This window comes from Poecilia formosa, unplaced genomic scaffold (genome assembly GCF_000485575.1).
Source record: "Poecilia formosa unplaced genomic scaffold, Poecilia_formosa-5.1.2 Scaffold17, whole genome shotgun sequence".
Taxonomy (NCBI): Eukaryota; Metazoa; Chordata; class Actinopteri; order Cyprinodontiformes; family Poeciliidae; genus Poecilia; species Poecilia formosa.
This window is the reverse complement of record NW_006799956.1, coordinates 4,175,753-4,198,747: the sequence shown is the minus strand read 5'-3', so window position 1 is coordinate 4,198,747 and position 22,995 is coordinate 4,175,753. Positions and strand designations below refer to the sequence as shown.

General features: G+C 39.8%; 1 protein-coding gene and 2 long non-coding RNA genes across 4 annotated transcripts in view; 2 read left to right on the top strand and 1 right to left on the bottom strand.

Annotated features, from left to right (window-relative positions):
- snx33 (sorting nexin 33) overlaps positions 1-17,106 on the top strand; it is a 24,039-nt gene extending 6,933 nt beyond the window's left edge. The window contains exons 2-3 of one of the 2 annotated variants that reach the window (XR_001661465.1): positions 15,217-16,025; positions 16,212-17,106. Coding sequence is in view for 1 of the 2 variants with exons in the window: in XM_007546797.2 (XP_007546859.1) it covers positions 15,217-15,470 (254 nt within the window). In the remaining variant the exon portion in view is untranslated. Of the gene's footprint in view, positions 1-15,216 lie in introns of both variants that reach the window. The other variant, XM_007546797.2, reaches the window with a different exon arrangement.
- On the bottom strand, positions 3,259-19,451 carry LOC107835653 (uncharacterized). The gene is made up of 3 exons (XR_001661466.1): positions 19,382-19,451; positions 5,468-5,475; positions 3,259-3,270 (listed from the first exon to the last, which is right to left on the bottom strand). It is a non-coding gene; the product is annotated as an uncharacterized LOC107835653 (long non-coding RNA).
- Positions 19,452-22,995, top strand: part of LOC103134521 (uncharacterized) — a 5,381-nt gene continuing 1,837 nt past the window's right edge. The window contains exons 1-2 of the long non-coding RNA XR_001661467.1: positions 19,452-19,564; positions 22,424-22,585. This is a non-coding gene — a long non-coding RNA (uncharacterized LOC103134521). The remainder of the gene's footprint in view (positions 19,565-22,423; positions 22,586-22,995) is intronic.

Genomic DNA, 22,995 nt, shown 5'->3' with positions numbered 1-22,995 from the left:
TTACCTTTCTAGATTTCTTTTTTCCAGCAACATTTTTAAACATACATTAGTTTTAAGCATAATCTCTTGATTTTGGAGTATCCTAAATCAAGTAGATGGCAATAGATTATTCAAAGCAGTTTGTGAACTTGTCACTTTTTTATTGTTTGTAAGATTTAAAAAAAAAAAAATCTCTCTCTCTATCTATATTTCTATCTAGAGAGAGCGAGAGAGAGAGAGAGAGGAAAGAAAGAGGTATATTGATATCGATATATAGATGTTCATACATATCTATATATAGATTTATATATATATAGAAAGAGAGAGAGAGAGAGAGATTTTTATTTTTTTTTTAAGTCTTACAAACAATATAAAAGTGACAAGTTCACAAACTGCTTTGAATAATCTATTGCCATCTACTTGATTTAGGATACTCCAAAATCAAGAGATTATGCTTAAAACTAATGTATGTTTAAAAATGTTGCTGGAAAAAAGAAATCTAGAAAGGTAAATCTGAAAAGTGTCTGGAAAAAGACACATTTTCTGATACTGCAACAAAAAAAATAAGTTTATGTACAAAGATTTGATCAACCTGAAACAAAATGGGGGATCAACAAAGGAACGAAATTGAAACATGTAGATGGGAAATGTAGGTACAAATTGGAGTGTGTCAGGTTCTAATCCTGAATAATGTAATTCCCATTTCATTCCATACAGCTATCTAAAAAACAGACATTGCCCTGTGGTTTAAAAAGAAAAGCAGTTGGGGTGCTGTGGTGGCACAGGGGTTAAGCACAACCCCCACGAGGAGGCCTTAGTCCTCCATGTCACAGGTTCAATTCCCGGCCAGCTGACCTTTGCTGCATGTTTTCCCTCTCTCTCTCTTTTACTACTTTCCTGTCCTGTCTTAGCATTTCCAACTAAAGGCCTCAACAGCCAAAAAACCTTTAAATAATAAGAACAAAAGCAGCTTATAAGTCCCACGATAGAAACGGAGAGACCTTATCTCCCTTGCCTTGGTTCCTGCAGGCAAGGAGTCATTGTTTGCCTCCAAGTGACCTGTGTGCAGCCTTTGAAGCGGCGACTCTTGCGAGTTATCGAGTGCAATCATTGGGGTCAGACTGGCTGTCTGTTTGCACACTGGACATGTGACCTGCTATCCGGGGCAGTGAAAGCAGAAGCTCTTTATCAGACATCTGAACTCTTCCTGCTGCGACGAGCAGAAAAACGGACAAATTTAGCAACTCTTTTGGGAAACAGTTATATTAAACGAGGTTGGCGCAGTTTGGCTGCTGTGGATGCAAAAAGATTAAAAGAAAACGATAAACCTCGTTTGGTTCTGTTTTTATTTGCACCTCTGCAGGGAAAGTCTGGCAAGGCGTTAAGCCGATGCATAATTAAAGACAGCAGCTTTGAGTGCCAGGTTGCAGATGCTGTTACCACGGCGATGTGCCTCGTGATGGCCTGTTAATGTACATGTCGCCTCTGCAACTGTACATGCAGAATGTACAGACACTGCCATAAATCGTCATCAGTTTGTGTGATACCAGCAAAGAGATTAAAGCCACAGTTTGTCACTTTTATAACAAATATTTCTTTACATATTTTTTGAAACTGTCACTATGTTGTGACAGTTTAGCATGAGACGGATAATCTGTGAAAAAAAAATTAACCTCAGTTCTCCCACTGCTAACCAGAAACAATCAATCACATCCAGGAGGCGGGTCCTAGCACTGTCAATCATGTTTGTGTACTCTGCTACGCTACTGCTTCTCCATCATCAGCATTTGTAGATGCTAAGGCTAGTTAGCATAGCCACCAATAATGGTTTTAGTGGAACTGTGAGTTGTTTGTCCATTAGCACGTCTAACAGTGCGTACAGGAGCATGATTGACAGCACTAAGATCCTCCTTCTGACTCTCATTGGTTGTTTTCTGCTTTTTTGAAGACCGCTATAGTAAATGCTGGAGGAGCTTGATTTGTTTTTCACAGATTATGTCTCATGTTAGACTGTCACGAAATGGTGACAGTTTTAACAAATATGTAAAAGAAACCAAAAATTTTTTAGTGAAGGTTACATACTGCAGCTTTAATGACAGTGGAGTGATGCTGTCAGCCCAGTGCTTTGCTGCTTATGTTACATTTTGCTAAACAGTCTGACGCCGCTGCTGGGTGGACTGACCCGAACACTTCCTGCATGGAGCAGGCCTTCTCCCTACTTGTAAAGTAAAAGCTGACTGAAATGCACACCGTCAAACAGGTTTGTCAACAGAACAGAGCGCTGTTGGCTTGATTTGTTGTTCATGCTCTGATCAGAGTGTGGCTGCATCGTATGTTTGTGCGGTGTGTTCAGAGTGTGGCCTTAGAGCCACTGGCAACCTCCCCACTGTTTTGTGTGGCTCCCCCGACTGATTTTCTAACAGTGGAAAATGTTAGATGTAACACAAAGTGTCTGTTTAATAACCGTGCTTTTTGCATCCTCTTTAAATCCATAGTGAATTGCGACTTTTACTCGAAAGCAGACTTTGGTGAACCCAAATCTGCTTTTGGTTAGTTTATGAAACATGGAAAATGCTTTCGAGTACAAAGTAAGCATTTTCAAAAAAAAAAAAAAAAGAGTGACCCAAATTCTTTTTCTGAGAATGCTCTTATTCTTCCTATCTTTTCTTATTATTATTGGGGGCGTGGGGTTCTCCATCAAATCCAAAAGATTTTTTTTAATCTGGATGTTTTTCTTATAAACAATATAAAACAATATAAAAAGCACTTTATATATTTTGTTTTTAAAATATGTATTTCTTCTTTCACCCTTGAGTATTTTAAAAATATCCAATTTCAACCAACATAAAAAAAAAGTCTTGAAATCACTACTGGACACTGCAAAAATACTAAATCTTACCAAGTATTTATGTCTAGTTTCTAGTGCAAAACTATTAGTACACTTGAAATGACATAAAATTAACTTTTCATCAAGACGTAGGAGCCTGTTTTTAGTCAATAATTCCCTAACATTGATGAAAAAGTATCAATTCCACTGGCAACTTTGTGTCACTTAGGAACTTTAGCTGTGTTTCGATTACAAATGTGTGCAAAACTTTGTCGATATTCCACTAATATAAAAAACCCCCAAAAACTGTCAACTTTTCAGACCAAAGTAGCTGAATATTTGTCTGATTTTGGTGTCAGGTCTTGTTAAAGATCGGTGATCTGCTGCAGTCGGTTCACCCCCAGTCAGTAACAGCCCTATGCAGACGCACTAATCAGTCTCTTACTGGCCAATAGCCATTTCTGCTTTACTATCACAAATTCAAAATCATTTGTGGAAACTAAATGGTAGCATAACATATTCTGCCGGTTTCTTGATAAGATGGAGTTTTGAATGCTTTAGAAAATGAGGGAATTACTTGATTCATAGAACATATCCTTCATAGACACTGATCAGGATTTTGATCACTAGCTTGTTCAAAGATTTTTTTGTCCACTTATTGTCACCATGTGGTAGCCTGAAGAAGTATTTCTGTGATCAATCAAAATCATTTTTGCAAGAGGTAACGTCACGCCACGTGTGTAAGACAAGAGCGGGCAGTCACACAGGGCGAGGTTTGAGACAAACCGAATGCAGACATGTCACCATAAACAGCCTTCAGCGTTCTTTATAAGTGATGAACATCATTACCAGGGTTAGCATGGTGAGAATTGCGTGCAGCTGTTCCTGGACAGCAAATAGACCATCACGTTAAATGGGAGATTTCCAACCGACTGCCAACATTTTCAAAGCTAACACTGGGCAACTTTGCTGTAACATATATCAGCTTCCTGAAGCTTCTCTTGTGCTTCTTCACCTTTTATCTCCTGTAATTGATGCCAGTAGCTAAATGAGTCGTCATCACTCAGTACTAACTTCCTCAGCGAAGAGGGTTGTTTTAAAGATATTTAGCTTCCGATCAGATCAGATGACCGTCAATCAAACGCGAAGTTGGCGGATTACTGGTCACCGGCTGAGAGTTTTATGACACACACAACAAAGTGCGCCAAAGAGCTTGAGGTTGATTAAGGTCGTATTAAGTTTTGATGCATTTAAAGCCTTGAGGAGGAAACAAATCTGTCATTTAAATCATCCTTTACAATAATTATGAAATCTTCCAACAGAGTTTAGACTTCAGGTTTAACAAAACCCCAGAAACAAACAAAAATCAAACCCCTGATTACTTGCTAGCTAAAGCAGTCGTCATAGAAACGCCATCATATTGGTTGCGGTCGCCATTGAAACAGGATATTGAGTAATTTTTCTTCTGTTAAGAGGGATAGACGGAAAGATATTACTCCGATTGACCAAAGATCACTTATCACAGGAACATTTGCAACTCCTTTAATTATATCTCTGGCGGCCGTTGCAACACTACATAACTTTAGAGACAGGAACATCTGCTCTGTAACAAAAGAGTTGATGTAATGGCTGACAACGTTTCCCTCAGAGGCGATTTGAGGACATCTGAACTCACAGATCTCTACGAAACAGTGTAGGAATGAGTTTGAGTATTGATAGCTCTTTTGTTTGATGTGAGATGGCATCAAACAATTGATTTTTTTGGGATATATTTGAATCTGGACCAAGTTTGAAAATCAGACTGAAAAAAAATAAAACAAACAAACAAAAAAAATCCCCAGGAGCAACTTGGAAATCCAAAATGTACTTGAGCAACTTTTGATCTCCCTGCGAAACGAATCCCTTTGGCAGTCAGGAAACGTCGGGATAAACACCAGGGTTGTTAGCGATAATGAATTACAATGGATTTGTGATGTGAAGCATATCTGAGCAAATCCCTTCTGGTAAATATCACGACAGCTCTGATGTTTGGCACGTGGAGACGGATTGATCCTGTAGCGTGTGTGTAAATGCAAAGTATACGAAGAAAAAAAACAACCCTGTAACATCTGTTGAACATCTCTGCTCATGGCTTTAATTTGGAAGTTGGAGATATGAGCTCCGTAGCTTTTTTGGGTGCTTGTCATATATCTCTGAAGCTCCGGCCATGGTTGACAACGATGAGGAGGTAAAGTCACTCAAAGTCCACAGGAATGTGGCACGTCAGACTCAATACTTCTGGTCACGTGAAAGTGGCTCTGCTTTCCGTCACAACCGGAAGGCGTTTGTTTTTGTCCGTACTGTTTCACTGTTTGTAGCAGAAATAGCTCTGAAACTGCAGCTGTGCTTTATATGTTTATGTCCTCAGCAGCTAAACGATACAACTTTTTGCTTAGTCAGCAGATTTTTGTGTTTCCTCCCTCACCCCCACCCCCAAAGGCTTTTAAGGCCTGCTTCATACTCTGGCAGAGATTGCCGAGTCCTTTTGACCCCAAAGCGCATTCTTGAAGCCTCTTTTTTTTTTTCCTCTTTTCTTTTCCCCTTAAGCTTTCCTCTTTCGCTTAATCTCTTTCGCATATGATGATCCATGTACTTCTTGGCTTTTTTTCTCTTCTCTATTACCTGCTGATCTCCTTTCCTCTCACAAAATGTTTCAAAGTTCAAGTTACTGACTAAGGCGATATCTTGTAACAACCTACGTTTATTTATGATGTACTGTTAAGACACAGTACGTCTGTATCTTAACAGAGGTTGTTATTTTTTCTCATAAGAGGGAAAAAAAGCAGATCAGTCAAAAGCTGCTGAATAAACTTTGCTTGCTTAGGCACGTTTTGTACTGGCAGCTTTTCATACTGAATAAGTTCAGTGAACTTTATTCAGGCGTACTCTGGGTGGATTCACACCAGTTCTGTATGGTGCGATTTAATCAAACTCCAATTCCTTTGCCTAGAACGTTTGGTTTGTTTGGGGAGGTGTGACTGTGTAATCAAACTCTTGAAAACGCTGGTCCACCTACAAACCGGATTCCAAAAAAGTTGGGACACTAAACAAATTGTGAATAAAAACTGAATGCAGTGATGTGGAGGTGCCAACATCTAATATTTTATTCACAATAGAACATAAATCACAGATCAAAAGTTTAAACTGAGAGAATGTTTCATTTTAAGGGAAAAATATGTTGTTTCAAAATTTCATGACGTCAACAAATCCCAAAAAAGTTGGGACAAGGCCATTTTTACCACTGTGAGGCATCTCCCCTTCTTCTCACAACACTCAATAGACGTCTGAAGAAAGAGGAGACCAGTTTCTCAAGTTTAGAAATAGGAATGCTCTCCATTCATGTCTAATACAGGCCTCTAACTGTTCAATTGTCTTGGGCCTTCTTTGTCACACCTTCCTCTTTATGATGTGCCAAATGTTCTCAATAGGTGAGAAATCTGGACTGCAGGCTGGCCATTTCAGTACCTGGATCCTTCTACGTAGCCATGATGTTGTGATTGCTGCAGAATGTGGTCTGGCATTATCTTGTTGAAAAATGCAGGGTCTTCCCTGAAAGATGACGACTAGATGGGAGCATATGTTGTTCTAGAGCCTGAACATAGTTCTCTGCATTAATGGTGCCTTTCCAGACATGCAAGCTGCCCAGGCCACAAACTCTCATGCAACCCCATACCATCAGTGATGCAGGCTTCTGAACGGAGCGTTGATAACAACTTGGGTTATCCTTGTCCTCTCTGGTCCGGATGACATGGCGTCCCAGTGTTCCATAAAGAACTTCAAATTGTGACTCATTTGACCACAGAACAGTTGTCCATTTTGCCTCACTCCATTTTAAATGACTCCTGGCCCAGTGTAAACGGCTGAGCTTGTGGAGCTTGCATAGAAATGGCTTCCTCTTTGCACTGTAGAGTTTCAGCTGGCGGCGGCGGATGGCACGGTGGATTGTGTTCACTGACAATGCTTTCTGCAAGTATTCCTGAGCCCATGCTGTTATTTCCTTGACAGTGGCATTCCTGTTTGAGGTGCAGTGACGTTTAAGGGCCCGGAGATCACCAGCATCCAGTAGAGTTTTATGGCCTTGACCCTTACGCACAGCGATTGTTCCAGATTCTCTGAATCTTTTGATGATATTATGAACGGTTGATGATGATAACTTAAAAGTCTTTGCTATTTTACGCTGGGTAACACCTTTCTGGTATTGCTGCACTATCTTTCTGCGCAACAATGGTGGAATTGGTGATCCTCTCATCATCTTGGCTTCAGAGAGACACCGACACTCTAATAAGCTCTTTTTATACCCAATCATGTTATCAATTGACCTAATTAGTGTTAATTGGTCTTCCAGCTGTTTGTTATATGTTCAATTTCCTTTTTCCAGCCACTTATTGCTACTTGTCCCAACTTTTTTGGGATTTGTAGACACGGTGAAATTTTTAATCAACATATTTTTCCTTTAAAATGTTACATTTACTCAGATTAAACTTTTGATCTGCCATCTATGTTCTATTACGAATAAAATATTGACATTTGCCATCTCCACATCATTGCATTCAGTTTTTATTCACAATTTGTTTATAAAAACAAATTCTCCCAACAAACAAAGTGTCCCAACTTTTTTGGAATCCAGTTTGTACATGCCTCGGTCTCGGTCTGCTTTTAGACCGGAAACTGCTCCAAAAGCAGGAAGCGGATCACAGCGCAAGGCATTTTGGGTAAATGCAACCAAAACAAATGTGCGAGTCTAGCGCTTAAGAAATGGTTTGAGGTCTTTTAGCAATGACAAAAGAGAAATCTTATATTTGCTCAAATCTGACGACACTCCATTCATGTTCTTTGTGTCTTCTTTGGAGGTTTTCGTGTCATTTCCTTCGGTGGTTCTTGGTGCAGCATCATCACAGTCGAACAGGTTTTTCAATTAATTTGGGCCGTTTGACACGGTGCAATGACAAGCAAACCGTAGCAGATGAAAGTGTAACAAATGCTTCAATTTTGGTCCCCAATCGAACCGAGTCAGATGTGAAAACACCTCCAGTCATCACTGGGTACATTTTAACCAACCACAATTTGAACTTTTACTTGTCATGTCCTGCTTATACTGGTTTGGATATTGGTTTTCCTGATGGCTGTAGGCAAGAGGAATCTCCAATAGTAGCAATCTGCATTACAGTGAATCTGAAGACGTCTCTGATTGAAGATGTTGTATAATCTCCAGAGATGGCTAAGCCTGTGTGAAATGCAGCCTACGTTTCCCAATTGGCCCCTGGTTTGGGTTTAATCTGCTGTGGTCTATCCGCTTCAAGGTTTGACGATGCGTTGTGTTTTCTGAGACTGATGTTGTTGCTTGTGAAAATCTCACAGGTTCCACAGTCGCTGAAATGACTAGACCAGTCCATTGGGCACTAACCACCTTCCCACATCCAAAGTTAGCTAAACCAAATCTCCTTCCCATTCTGGTGCTCGGTTTGAGCTTCAGAATGTTGTCTTCAACAAATGCGTGGAGTTGCTGCCGTGCAAATTGCCTGACTTGCCATTTTTCTTTTTGCTGCCAATTGAGCCAGTGTACCCAATAAAGTTGCCTGCTAAATTTAGCCTCCTGGGTTACAAGTGGAACACCTACCTGCTAATTAAAGACATAGATGGTACCATTACACAAAGCTGTGGCCTGACACGGTTCTTTGTGTGCCCCGGGACTTAGACGTACACGTAATGTTGCAAACTGTGAAAGCGTTTAACAAATGGCTTATTTTGAAGCAACTTATTGGAGTTCGTGTGAACGCTGGGAATGTTTGGAGTGTGGCTGACACAAACCTCAGACTAACAGCCGAGAGGAAAACACATTCTTAGGAGCGAAAATGCTGGAGGATGCAAAACAAAGCTAACTTACGTTTTAAACAAACACCCTTTTTGAAAATATTAAACTGCAGCTTGATATGTCTTATGGCTGGGAATCTGCTGATGTGTTGCTCAATATTCAGTTAGTGCTTGAGGCTTTTATTTGGCTCCTTTTATTCCAGTTTAAGATCACCCCATGGTCGCCAGGACCTCCATTTGAATGGAGCTGGATTTCAGAAAATCTTGAAGACTTGCGTCTGCATCTCCTCCATTAGTTTCATCGTTCCTTTGGACAAGCAAACACAATCAGGACTTTTATCTGTCGATCTCCAGCACGGTTTCCAAGATCTTGCTGGGACATTAGTCCTTTAATCCTGGAATTGTTTTTCAGGTGATAGAAAGCTGATTTTGTAATCGTTTTTATGTGACTCTGAAGGTTCAGTTCTGATTTTGCGCCTGATCACTAGCTTCCAGCTGTAAAAGCTGAAGCTGTGTGCTAACTCTTGATCGTTCTTCTTTAGGTCCAAAGAAGTTGCTACATTTTTATGAATATAATTTCTCAACTGCAGTTTAAAAAAAAATCTTCTCGTCAAGTTATTTCACTCATAAACCATTATTAAAAACTGTGTTTAAACTCTTTAAGGAATACATCCAAGATGCCCAGACCAGAGTTAGCGTAAGCTACTTTGAAGCCTGTTCCAATAGTTACCTTGTCAACATGTTTGCTCATAATTAGCTGTTATTTAAACATGTATGATAACATTTCCTCTTTCTTTGTAGAACAATTTTTCATTTCAAATATTTCCTCTTATACATAGCTAATAGCAGGGGATTACAGAGAATACATTTTGCGTATTTTTTTTCACAATTTCATGCTAATTTGAACAAAAAGGAAAATGGAAGGGAAAGGGAAATTCTTTATCATATTCAACATGCAGCAAAACTTTGATTTTATTTTGTTTTAGCACATATGTTAACACATTGTTGATCACTTCTGAACAATAACACATTTGAGTTGCATTATGGGCAGGTGAACGCTCCAAGGCCTCAGTTTATTATAAAACTAGCACTTTAGTATCAGGAAATAGAGTTATGATTTCTAAAACCTATTAAGAACAGTCTTATGTGTATATTTCAGAGCCATATAATGTTAATAATACTGAATTAACTATTTTGTGATTATTATTATTAAGTTATGTGTCATGACGTTAAGTCCCCAGGCAGCGGTGACGTACAGGTCAGTCACCGCTGACTACCACGCACGTTTCAGATGTTTCCCAGAATGAACACAACACCTGGTTCAGTTTGCTGGGTAAATAACAGGCTTCTTTCTGCAAGCTGCTGAGGGAATCCATTGTTTTGAATCGGGAGCCGGGGAAACGCATCCAGAGCCTGCCGACTGGCATGCGATCCCGGCCGGAGAAAACCCCACGTTCTCTAAAAGCAGACCATTTCGTTCTGAGATAAATATGCGCCTCTGTTTTGTCTCGCTTTATTTGCCTTACTTGCGAAGCAACAAAGAACAACATATTATCAGTTCCCAGCAGTGCTCGACACGGACGTCAGCCTTCGCTCTCACAGACACGGACGCACTCAGAGCTCTTTACTTTTACTGGTCAGGAGTGTTTTTTGTGGCAGCAAGCCTCATTTGTACTCCCTTTCAAATCTTTACTTGTGTCCAATGAGAATAACAGTCACTAATCTTACTCGGTCACGTTAGGCCTTTCGATGTTTGAAGTGTACGAGGCCTATTCCCAGATTGGTTTATTTTATATACGCTTATGAGTCACTCTGGTTGCGCAAAATCCAAATGGCTTTTTTCCCCCTCACCCCCTTAAATGGTCTACGGTTTTGTTGTTGTTTTTCTTTTTTGTAACTTGTATATTAACACTGTAGAAAATATTCCGTATTAAAAGTCTGTTTCAGTCAATTGGTTCATGCACCACTAAATATTATCTTAAGAGCTGAACATGCCATGTCGTCATTCTTCGGGTATTTCCCCCCCTCGGCTTCTGGGAACTAAAATTGTTGAGCAATTTCAAAATGTAATTTGAAAATGGTAACAGCATGGCGATTATCCACCGGAGCTGTAGCTTCGTTTTTCGCCGACTTTAATTTCTCAAAGTCTTTATTGAGCTCAATTTAATCCACTGAGAACATTTGATTTTTATTATTTTTTTTAAAGAAAACCTAAAGGCTTCTACTTTATGTGCTGTTTGTGTTGGTCTGCCACATAAAAGCTTCATAAAACACACTGATGTCGTCATGTGACAGAGTGTGAAAAAGGCATGTTTGTTTAAGGCATATAAATACTTTTGCAAGGCGCTGTATATACAGCTTACTCTTGGCTAGGAGGAGCTATTTGAATTTTTTATTTTTTTATGCCCTTTAAGAAATACACATAAGGAAAGAGTGATTTTTATAAACTGGGACAGGAAATCAAATGAAACAGAGCTAAAATCGACACAATTGACCTGAAAGTGGATGTCAGCTACTTTAACTAGTTTGTAGATCTATAAGGAATCTGCTGTCTGAGGAGAAAAATAACGACTCCATTGGAAATCACCCACTGGGGGAATCGGTGGGGAAAAAGCTGTCGGCACCATCGCTAAAGTACAAGTGGGCCACAATCTCAGTCTGGGTTGTAGACAAATAACAGGAATTTAAAGGGAACGTTTCATTGCCAGATTTTGTTTTGTCACAAAAGGACAAGCTGCTCTGCTGTAACCTCTGGCCCAGAGAGGACTGTGGGAATCTTGGAAGTCGGTCAGCCATGGGAATGTGATCCTATGTAATCCCAACTATTTTCCTCCCCTCCAACATACTGGAACATCTTTCTTAGTTACCTAAGATTTTTCAGTTTGGTTCTGCTTAGGTTGCATCATTAGCTGCAAGATAAAGCTCCTAAATATGGAGGCTTGTCAGTATTGTCAGGTACGCAACACACGTTTTTACTGCTAGATTCAATAGCAAGACCCCTGATGACATCTCAAAGCGTTCAATCATTGATCATTAGCAGCAGTATTACACACAGATTTGCTTTGAGATGATCTTAGAACATGAAGGGTTAGTGCTTGTTGATGATCTGCCAAGGGACACAGACTGTAGAATCAGTTACTCGGCCCGATCCGCCCAGAGCCAGGACACAATTCATACCGACAATCGGGTCGACTGACTTTGTTTTCCGTGACTTGGATAATAGATCACACAATTTCAAGAAGAAGTTTTCTTCTTTAAATACTTATGTCTGCAATCCATGTGGATTACAATTAATCATATCCACTCCAGCAGTCACCCAATGTCACCTACAAACTATTCTGGTCCAGGGCGTCGCGTGGCGCAGCGTTTAGAGCGGTGTAAAGGCTACAAACCTTAACGCAGTTGTCCTCGGTTCCTCTGCCGCTTTTCTCTCCCTTTTTCCTGTCAGGTTACTATCAAATAAAGGCCACCAGTGCCAAAAAATTCTTAACATTAAAAAATATATATTTTCTCTTCAATCACTGTCAGCAAAACAGACCATAGCAGATCTGCTCTTGTTGTGTGTCATCAACAGGACAATGAGGAAGATGTTCCTAGAAAACATTGATCCTTAATTAAATAGGAACAGATTTGCTAGTTAATTTTATTTGTTTGGTAATTAATTAAGAATTGTTTGCTAATTTACTAGCTAACATTGTTGAGCTAGTTTGTTAGCTAAGACTTGTTGGCTAATTATTTAAGAATAGATTTGCTAGTTACTTCTGTTTGTTAGCTAATAAATTAAGAATTGTTTGCTAATTTGCTCGCTAACTTTGTTCAGCTAGTTTGTTAGCTAAGACTTAGTTAAGTAATTAGGAACAGGTTTGTGTATTTTCTGATTATATGTTCTCCATAGCATGGTTAGTGGTTAACGTTTAGATGTGTCTCTGCTTCAACACACCTGAGTCAAATAATGATCACCACCAGGACTCTGGAGAACTTCACCGCACACTTAGGAGGCAATTCAGGCATCTGATTTAGGTGTGCTGGACCAGGAACAAGTCAAAAGGTTGCAGGACTCCGGCCCACGAGGACTGGATTTGAAGACTCCAGATGTTAGACCTTTCAGGTTGTGGTTGCTAGGTCCAGATTGAAACCAGATTAGCCAGAATTTACTTTCCATTCTCATCAGCTCTGGAGCAAACTCCCTGAAAACCTTTTTGCTCCTTTAAATAAGGACTAAAAATATTGCTTTGGATCAGAGAATCCCTCTTGTGATTTCCTAATCTTTTCCCTAAGGTAGAAATTGAACTGAGATCGGGCACAGTTTGTTTTATTTTTATTTTTATTTTGTGCAAGCACTTTGGATTACCTTGTTGTATTAAATTGGATTACCTTGTTGTATTAAATAATGCTGTAAAACTATGCACATTTTATCAGTGTGTACTGATAAAACCTGCCAAAGCCCTTTTGCTTCAGTTCTGTGCTTTTTGCCTCATCTTGTCTCTCCATCCCGTCTTTCACTGGTGGATTTCTAACATCTTGGCAGCACACACCCATAAATCTTTCACACGTTGAACTGTGCAGCAGCTTGTCTGGCTGGGCAAGATAAACAAATCTAGCTACTTTTCACTCCCCTTGATTGTGGATCAGTTATTAATTGGACAATAAGAAGCTGATAACCTTTTCCAGGAAAAAAAAAAGTTTGTTTTGCTTGTTGAAGTCAAAGATTGTGAGATTTTAACTCAAGATTTGCTGAAAGGACACCGACGTTTTACCATCAAGCAGAAACTATCTTCCTCAGACGACATTTAGCTTCAGGGGGAGACGACATCAGGTCATCTTTCTCGCATCATTCTATCTCTATTTTTTTTTCTTTCCAGTCAGGAGTGCTTTTCCTTTATGTTCCCCAGACGTGCTCTCTGCTAAAACTCATTCTCATCTCCTGTGAAAGGCAGAACACACAAATGTAGGTCAACACCACAGACTGCAGTCCACACACACACACACGCACGCACGCACACACACACACACACACACATCTCCTCCTCCTCTACTGGAACGGTCTGCGAGTGCTGTTCATGCTTTCCCACACTTGTGCCAGGCATTCCACACAAAATGTAGCGTTGCATGACTTCACAGATTCGGCTTACGGATGCGAGAGCGACTGGATCGTTTTAAGACGGGGACCTCCACCCCTTCCTCCCCCCGCTCCCGAGTTTATCCAGACCAGACCGCCTCTGTAGAGCCCGATTGAGCGAATCTAAATTCAAATGTGTTTCCAAATCAGATTATGCACAACTAGGACAGACTCGCTAATCTGTAAAGCATCGTGGCGACGTGCCACTGGGCTGCCATGTTCTGCTCAAGGAAAGTGACTTCATGGCAGCGTGGGTGGATGTGGTTTGAACTTGTCCTTCCACTGAAACAAGATGTTTGGTATGCAGTTAAACGGGACGAGACGGTGTGCTTGCTGTTCTACCTACAGAAGCGTGGAGGGTTACAGTGTTTGTCTGCATCCGTACAGCTGCAGCACTTGCTCTACCACTGAGCCGTGTTGCCCCGTGTAGGCGTTTCTTATTGATTCATAAATGTTCAGCTGCAGCACAAAGTCAGCCTGGTAAAAGCCAGCCCATTGTTCTACGCTTCGCTTCATCCAGAGCAGGGGCGTCAAACTCGTTTTCATCTTGGGCCAAATGAAATATCAATAAGAAGCTGTTTGTTTCAGCATTCAAAAAGTGTTTCTCAAAATGAAATGATGTTGAACATCTTTTTACACCGATCAGTCCAGACAGGATTTCATGATTGTTTTTGTGTTTTTTTGCAATCAAAATCACAGATTTTGTGGTGCTGATTTAGAAATGTTTGTGAGGAATTTTTACGATATTTGCACTAATGTGTGATGTTAAATGTGACTTTTTATCAACATCAAGTAAGGCTGAGGCAGCAGTCAAACCAATTGGCCAATTGACCAATTTTTGAGAAATTTGGCCATTTTCTGTTGGCCAATTTTGGGAAAAATTTGCAGTAAAGTCGGAAATTTTTTTTAATTTTGCATGAATTTTCCAGATTTGTGAAAAACTGGAGGGACTTATTGACATAATTTGGAGTTTAGAGGGCCACATTAAAAGCTAAGGCAGGCCAGATTTGGCCCCCGGGCCTTGAGTTTGACACATGTGGTCCAGAGGGTCTGGACTCCAAAACTGATATTCTACACTGGTAAACTTTAGGGGCGACTTGTCTTGCTTCCAAACTTGTCTTGGTACCAAGACAAGTTGAACATCGTGGCAACTTGACGGGTTGAACATCATCAGGGGACTTCCTCAACCTTGAGTTGTTCAACCTGTTTACATGACAACAGCAGGACGATAGAAAATAGCAAATGCTTTGCTGCGTTTTGTTAGCCTTTGTAGCTGAAACCACAGTTCACACCTGTTTAAATGGACATTTTAAAAAAATCCTTAGAAGGATATCATCATAATAATTGAAGTAAAATCATCTCAATTCTACTGAACTGACTTGAAAAAGCTCCGCTTGCCAACGTGAAAATGTAATGTTGTGTTTCCTGTGTCTCGATGCAGGCGCCTTCGCCAAGGTGAAGGAGAGCCAGCGGATGAGCGACGAGGGGAAGATGGACCAGGACGAAGCGGATGGGATCAGGAAACGCTGCCGGACTGTGGGCTTCGCCCTCCAAGCAGAAATGAGCCACTTCCATCAGCAGCGAGAGGTGGACTTCAAAGACATGATGCAAGCCTACCTCAGGGAGCAGATAGCCTTTTACCAGCGTGTTGTCCAGCAACTGGAGCGCACCCTGCGCATGTACGACGGCCTTTGAACACTCCAGACTCACTCCACAAGCCAAAACTTCAAGAAGCAAAAAATGAATTTTGACTCTTTTTTAAAAAAATATATATCAGGGTTCTTGGTGTAGATGGAAAAGAAGATCCAGTAGTTACTGAAGCGATGCACAAAGCCAGTCATTAATTCACAAAGAAACGTTTTCAAAAAGACCTACTGTATCTTTTATATCTAAAGTACACTTCAAATAGGCAAAGTCAGTATATTTTATATAATTTAAGTTGTTTATGACAATGAAAATTAAAAGTACAGGTTAGACATCATACACATTCGAAGTAGGGATACACATAAATGAAGCCATAAAGCGGGTCCTGTGCTTTCTTCTTCTTCTTCTTCTTCTTCTCTTAAAGGGATCCATGAATAGTTGTATCAACAGGCTTTTATTTCACAGGGAAAAACAATACAGTAAAAATTTGTATCGTATAGTTTTTTACATCTGCTTAGTTCTTACAAATTTAAATAAAATATTGCCAAACGGACGTCGCCATATTGTTTACACCACAATGCGTTCTGGGTAGATGACGTATGCTTGGTCCTACACCGCTAGCTCCCAACAGTAATTTTTGTGCTACAAATAAAGTTGGGTTCTGTTTCAGCTTGAACTGAAGCGCGATTAAATAGAAGGCAACGGAGAAATGATGAGGAAATGAAGATGAGGAGGAAGAGGAGAGAGTCGGCCAAAAAGCTGTTGTTGGTTCTGATTTTGCGTTAGCTCCAGCTAATAGCGTTAGCTCCTGCTCCTCTGCCAGGGATACCGCATGTTAAAAATGGCGACCTCCATATGTGGAAAATATAATAAAGATGTAAAAAATTTTTTTGAAGTAATCATAAGTTTTTATATGTTACAAATAACAACTTTTAGGTTAATTAAAAAATTACAACATATTTTTTTAGCTAACATGCTCCAAGCTAGTCGTGGATCCCTTTAAACAAATCATGGTGACTTCTTCTGGGATCAGTTCAGGCTGTATCTTAAATAAAATGATTCTAAACCAAAAAGATGGAAAAAAAAATCATACTTAACAGCATTTTATTTTATTTTTTTACATCGGCTGTTAAATGATCTAGATTTTTATTTTATTTTCTGCTCAGTAATGAGGAATGTTACTCTAACTTTGCTGAGAGCACATCCTGCTCAGGTCTTGGCTGCTTTAACTTTCATGTCAGCTGTTGCAAAATCACAAACGCCTCGCCGCGTGTTGGGACTACTACAGTCGATTTTTTCTTTCAGTTTGTGCCTTTAGGGAAACTTTGCTTTTTTAAACATTTTTTATATATTTTGTAAGTTTACCATTTTCTTCTTGTGTACCGCAGGGGGGAATTGTTGGTATGAGCTTAGTGTGTTGGGACAAGTTTGCACATGTCTTTTTCATGGTCGTAGTCGTGGGTTTGTGTTACGTCGTGTGGCTGAAGTCTTAAAATGAGTCAAAAGCTGTGCTTAACTCCCTGCTACATAGCGGAGAAAAACAAATGTATAACTTTATATGTAGCAGCAATTTGAAATTATGTCATGGAAACAGTGTAGAGAGCGAACGGGACACACACTGTCGTATGTGCTGGATGAAAGGAATGGTAGCGCTCTCATGTCTGTACAATAAAGAGATATTACTATAGTTTGTGTGTTTTTTATCTTAAGCCTCTATAATATCATGTTCTTACAGATCTGGAAGACCTGCAGAGCTTTTTCTCTATTACAAAGAATTTTTCTCTGATCTTCTTCAAGTGCCTCATTTACGTGACATATTTATTCTGCTTTAATATTTGGTGCCATACAAGTGTGGTTCCACGGTTCAAGCTGCGATATAAGTGTTTTATGGCTTATTTAACACATTTAAATGAACTAGTTCATGTTTGCAGTTAATTGTGTGAAATCCAAAAACACTACGACGAAAGTAGAAACAATATCATTTCTGTTTTCTCTTGATTCACTGGGCTTAGCAGCTCAGTTCTGGGAAACGTTTTCCCACATTTTCCTACATAAACGTGGGAAAACTTCCCACGTTTATGTAGGAATGTGTATTTTACGAATGTTTCAACAGTCTTACTTGGGAGCATTTCTGAGGTCAGACAATGATGTTGGACATCATTCAGTCACTTCTGTGAGCGTGCCAGTAAAGTTCTTCCACACCTCCAATTCATGATCGGCCTTCCTTTGTTCATTGATGCGCCGTCATCTTGGAACGGGAACGGGGTCAAAGTTGGGGGTATGAAATGATCCAAAATGTCTTGGTACGCCGAAGCAATGAGAGTTCCTTTCACTGGAACTAACTCCTGAAAGACAACATCACGCTGCCCCCCACAGCAATCTTTACGGTTGACACAATGCCATCAGGTAAGTGCTGGCCCAAACTCACCTATTAGATTGCCAGAGCACATGAATCGTAAATGTAGAGGACAATCGTCTAGACTCAAGTTGTACTGGATTATATACACCTGTGGCTATGAATCTGATCTGAACATCTGATAGGTGACCCAGTACTTTTAGAAGTGTATATAATCATCTCAAACCAGTATGATGCAGCCACATAGGCAGATTCATATTAAAGATGTTCCAATTTGATGATCCCAGTTAGAATACAACACACTTAAACTGATTTTAAAATAGCTAAACTCGTCTTTTGCTGAACATTATTATTATATGACAAGAGGAATCTCCTGTCTTCTGTGTCCTTATTTAATTTTAGATGAGACATTGTCTTTCAGCCCAAACAGCTGCAGGGATGGTTGGTTTCAAATTTAAAGAAAGAGTTATAGCATATTTACATGTAGCATCTGCTCCAAATGAGTTCAGTTTCCAACTTCCAACCGCATAACTTGTCAGCTTTAGATGGAGGGTGTTTGTCATAACTGTAATATCACCAAGTGATATTATTAACTTTTGGTTTTTAGAGGTGCAGTTGAAGCAAACGCTTAAATATAGCAATAAGCTGCCTCCTGGTTTAATTATGGTTGGGTATTTTGACCTCTGTTCTTGGCACAGATGGCAAAACACATTTTAATTGCTTGGTTTCCTGGTACCAACCAAACATTTGTGCATAGTCTATAAATTTTAATAGAGATTGAGGCCTGGGGCCATTCCAGAGGTTTTGTTGCTAGAACTCCCTAGTTATGTTCAACCTTCAATTGTCCAAGTCAAACTTTAGATGAAAGAAAATGGGCTAGGAAATGTTCGAAAACCACCAATGGTTCAACCGATTGTAAACTGGAACAGGCTAGGAAACCAGTATCACTGTCCACAGTCAGTTACCCAGTTAGCATCAACATGGACTTACAGCGTATTGACCATCGGCTCCAACATTCACACCTTTGAACTGAACTTTGAGCATGGAGAAACATGGAATAAAGTTTTGGTCAAATAAGACAAGGGGTTGAGCTACTGAGGTGATTGAGGACCAAAATTGTAAAATTGGTTAAATATTTCAGCTTCTCTCTCACACAGCACAAACCAAACCCTCTGAATATGTCTTGAGCACAACTTCCTTCTTCACAAAATGTAAAAAAAAAGAGAAAAAAGCAAGGATAGCTTCAGGTTTTAGAGGTCTCTTTTGTCTTTGGACGACAGTGTACAAGGGCCACAGTACATAGAAGAAAGTTGTCAATTTCTGCCAAAAAGAAGCTCAGACATTTTCTAGAAAAAACAAAAAACAAAAAAACAAATAAACTTAGGAATCTCAATGTTTTTTTCTAGAACATTTCAGTGATTCTCAAAAATTCAGATTTTTTTCTGGCAAATTTTTGACTTTCCAAACTTAGAAATTTTCTTTCTTCTTCTTCTTTTTGTTTTATATTAATCTAGAATATATATATTTTTAAGGAAATGTATTTGTTTTGTATCTACAATGGCCCTAATACGCCGCAATGATGTATTATTGTTCCCTCTAATGCTACGTAGCGTGTTTGTTTTGAGTGTATTTACCCATAATGCCCTGCGCTGTAGTCCGCTTCCTGCTTTTGGAGCACACATTCCGACCGCGGCAGGGCGGAGTTCTGCTTCAGCCAAGTCAAGAGCTAGCTTAGCATCAGAGTTTGGTTGCTCGTTCCCACCACCTCAAGCGAAACCGGACTTTCCAGGTAAACTCACTAGAGATGGATAAAGCCTTCGTTAGTCCAGAAATGTTTGTTACATTCCTCTGAAAACACAAAGTTAAATTGAAGTACTGTAAGTACTACGGCGGTGGTTAATGAAGACTTAATGAGTCTTCATTAAGATAAAACAGGGTTTGCTTTCTCAATGGCGTGCTCATGTGTCAAAAAAAAAAAGACAAATTAATTTCACAAGAACATTTAGAAGGGGAAATTAATGCGTTGGTTCCTTCAAAAATGCTAACTATATTCTGTCATTTTATTTTTAAGACATTTGCTTTTCCTGTAAAAAGGAGACAGGGAACAAAGGGGTTGACGTCGCTGCAGTTCGTCCATGTGAGCAAAGAGATTTTCCACCAGACCACTGGCTTTGGTGGTGCAGTTCAATTTTGCTCTCTGGTTTTGTAATTGTATCTGCTCCTCTCTGAGGAAAATGTGAAGAGAGCATTGAGAGAGAGAGAGAGAGAAAAAAAAAACATTCCACAAAGAAGCTATCATGGACACCAAACACCATGTCTGAATATGTGCAAACTAAAAAGCCAGAATCCATTTGAAGGCTGTACTAACGCTGCATGAGACGCAAAGAGGTGTGACTTTGGGAGCCGCATGCCTCTCAGGCGGTTTTGAAGTAATGGATGGTGGTTTTAATATAGTCAGAAATGTCAGCCAGAGTTGGGTAGTTACTAGTTACATTTACTTGAACGTCTTTTGGGGAAAAAAGTACTTTCAGGAGTATTCTTACTATGCTACTTTTTACTTTTACTTAAGTTATTTTATTATGAAGTACTGCTACTGTTACTTGAGTAAAATGTATGTCTCCTCTACTCACTGTGAGTGACTTCAAACAAACTTTGTTTAACCAAAAGTTCACCTGCAGTTTTTGTTAAAAGTTTAATAAGATTTAAATTAGAAGGGCAGTTTTACATAAAATGACTTGTTTGAGCTTTACATTATGTTACAATGTTATTCTCGTCAAAAACATACCTGGAGTAGAGTCTTGATTCTTTTATGCATGTTTGCAAAATTCTTTAATCTCCCTTGGCAACCATTCAGCTGTGCAAAACTCCTTGATGGACCTAGCCCCACCTTCAAGGCAAAGCTCCTCCTCTTTCTGAGGCACAGCTCCTCCTTAGAGCTGTACCGTCCAAGCTTCTGCCTCACAGAGCAGCCCTCACTCCCGACTCCCCCAGTCAGCTCCTTCAGACTAGCCAGCAGCAATTGGCAAACACTTGGTAGAACTGCACATCAACGTAGCTCATTATGTGAGATACGTTGATGTGTCCCCCCTGAAACGTAGCTCATTATATGAATATAATATTTCTTCGGATATTATATATCCGAAGAAATATAATATTTTTACCTTTACTTGAGTAAAAATATATTGAAGTAGAGCTATTCTTACCAATTCTTACCAATCTTTGGCTACTCTAGCCACCTCTGGTATCAATTTTAGGTCTTTGGTGATTTGTCCAGTTGACAAATTTCTTTTCATCTCGTCACACCACAGCCACAAACTTCAGCATATTTTATTGGGATTTAATGCAATTAACCAACCAGAACTGCTTTCTAAAGGGATTGAAAAAGCGACTCCACATGTCAAATCTAGTGGGCCTTTTTGTTGCTGTTTGCTTTTGTTTCTACACTGTAAATCAGATTTGTGACAACAGGACGCTGTTTGGCGGACAAGAGCTGTTATGTTTGTGGGAGTTAACATGCTGAGTCGCAGATGTGGTAACAAAACACAAAGCTTGAAGAAGTATGTAACCGTCCTGCCAGAGGGCCGGTGGGGAGAGGTGTGTTAGGTTTGGCACGGCAAGGCCGATCTCTCTCTTTTTTTTTTCCTGTTTGTTTTGACACATTGATTTACAAGACATTGTGGCTCTAGGCCTAGACAAATCAATAGATTATTAGATCACAACAACTATAAACATCCCAGAGAGGACTTTATTCACGTGAGCTCTGAGAAAACAAGCACAGTGACTTGTGCTTGTTTTGTCACTTTCCATACTACAAATTCAATGTATTCTGTTAGGTTTTCTGCATGATAAACCAAAAGGTAAATTTTTAAACTACCCCGCTTCATTTTTCTGCTCGTCAGTGAAAAAACGTGTCCGACTGCCTTCAGAAGTCACCTAATTTACTGAATAGAGTCCAGCTGTGTGCAGTTTGGATAAAAACAATTGGCCCAGTAAAAGTCCAGAGCCAAGTTCAACTGAAAGGTTGTTAATGTTAACTGGATGGCAAACGTTGCAGTCTCTAGATGTGCAAAGTTGGTACGAACACAACCTAAACAATGTTTCATTTAATTACAGCCAAAGGTTGTTAGAAAGAAAACTATTGAATTCTTGTCATTATTTATAGTTAACGTTGGCCTATCATAAAATCTCAATAAAATACCCAAGATTGTGGTTGTAATGGACGGAAATGTGAAAAACTACAAAGAGTGGTAATGAGTGTTGAAAAGATCACTTGCAGGATAAATTATAGACTCAAAATATACTTCTGAATAGTCCTTCAAGCAAACAACTTTAGCATAATGACACACTTTTCACTTTTTGCATCTGGAATACTTGGAAAAAGGGTAAAATTCTATCTGAGCACATATAACAAGCTATACGCGGCTTCAACTTTCAGTGTTTTAATTTTATTTTTTCAACCACTGGTATAGACTGAAATCCTTCAGTCCAGGAACATTTTATTAAAAATTTCCTTGAATGAGTCAAGCTCTCCTGCTGAGCCGATTCTTGGAGGCACTTTACAGAAATGCCAAGCTGCAGCTTGCAGATCTGGTACAGTACGTTCAGGTGGAGACTAATTCCCCCCCACCCCACCTTTAATGTGTTCCAGATGCTCCGAGGGCATACAGAAAAGGTTAAAAGAACGAGGTGGACTGCGCTGATGACGCCGAGCTTGTTCTGTTTCCGAGCTATCAGCTTCTCGTTGAGCCACTTAAAAAATAAAATAAAATCTGCAGCCAGTCAACGAAGGTGACTCGACGTTATGGAGAAGGTAAGGAAATCCAGATGTTTCTGTCCAAACTCAAGGCCTGGGTGGGAAGGTAATGTTTCTGGTAATGGGATGCGACTGGAGGTGATGTCACCTTTTACGGCATGCGCCGAAAGAAGCCGTCATCAAGTTCCCTCTGAAACGCCGGGGCTAGCGGAGGAACGAACAAAATCTAAATCTGATGCATAAATCACCGCGGGGATTAAGAGTGTTGATAGCCGAGTTAGAAAGAGCTTTCAGACCAATTAAGTTTATTCTTTACACACTCCTCCGACGCTCCGAGAGTGTTAGGGGAAAAGCTAAAAAGGGCTTTAATGGTAGGGAAATTACAGCTTGGAGAAACTTCCAGACACCCTTGAGGTGATGCCAGTTAACCGCGCACTTCTCCGCAGCACCCGGATTCGTGAGAGGAA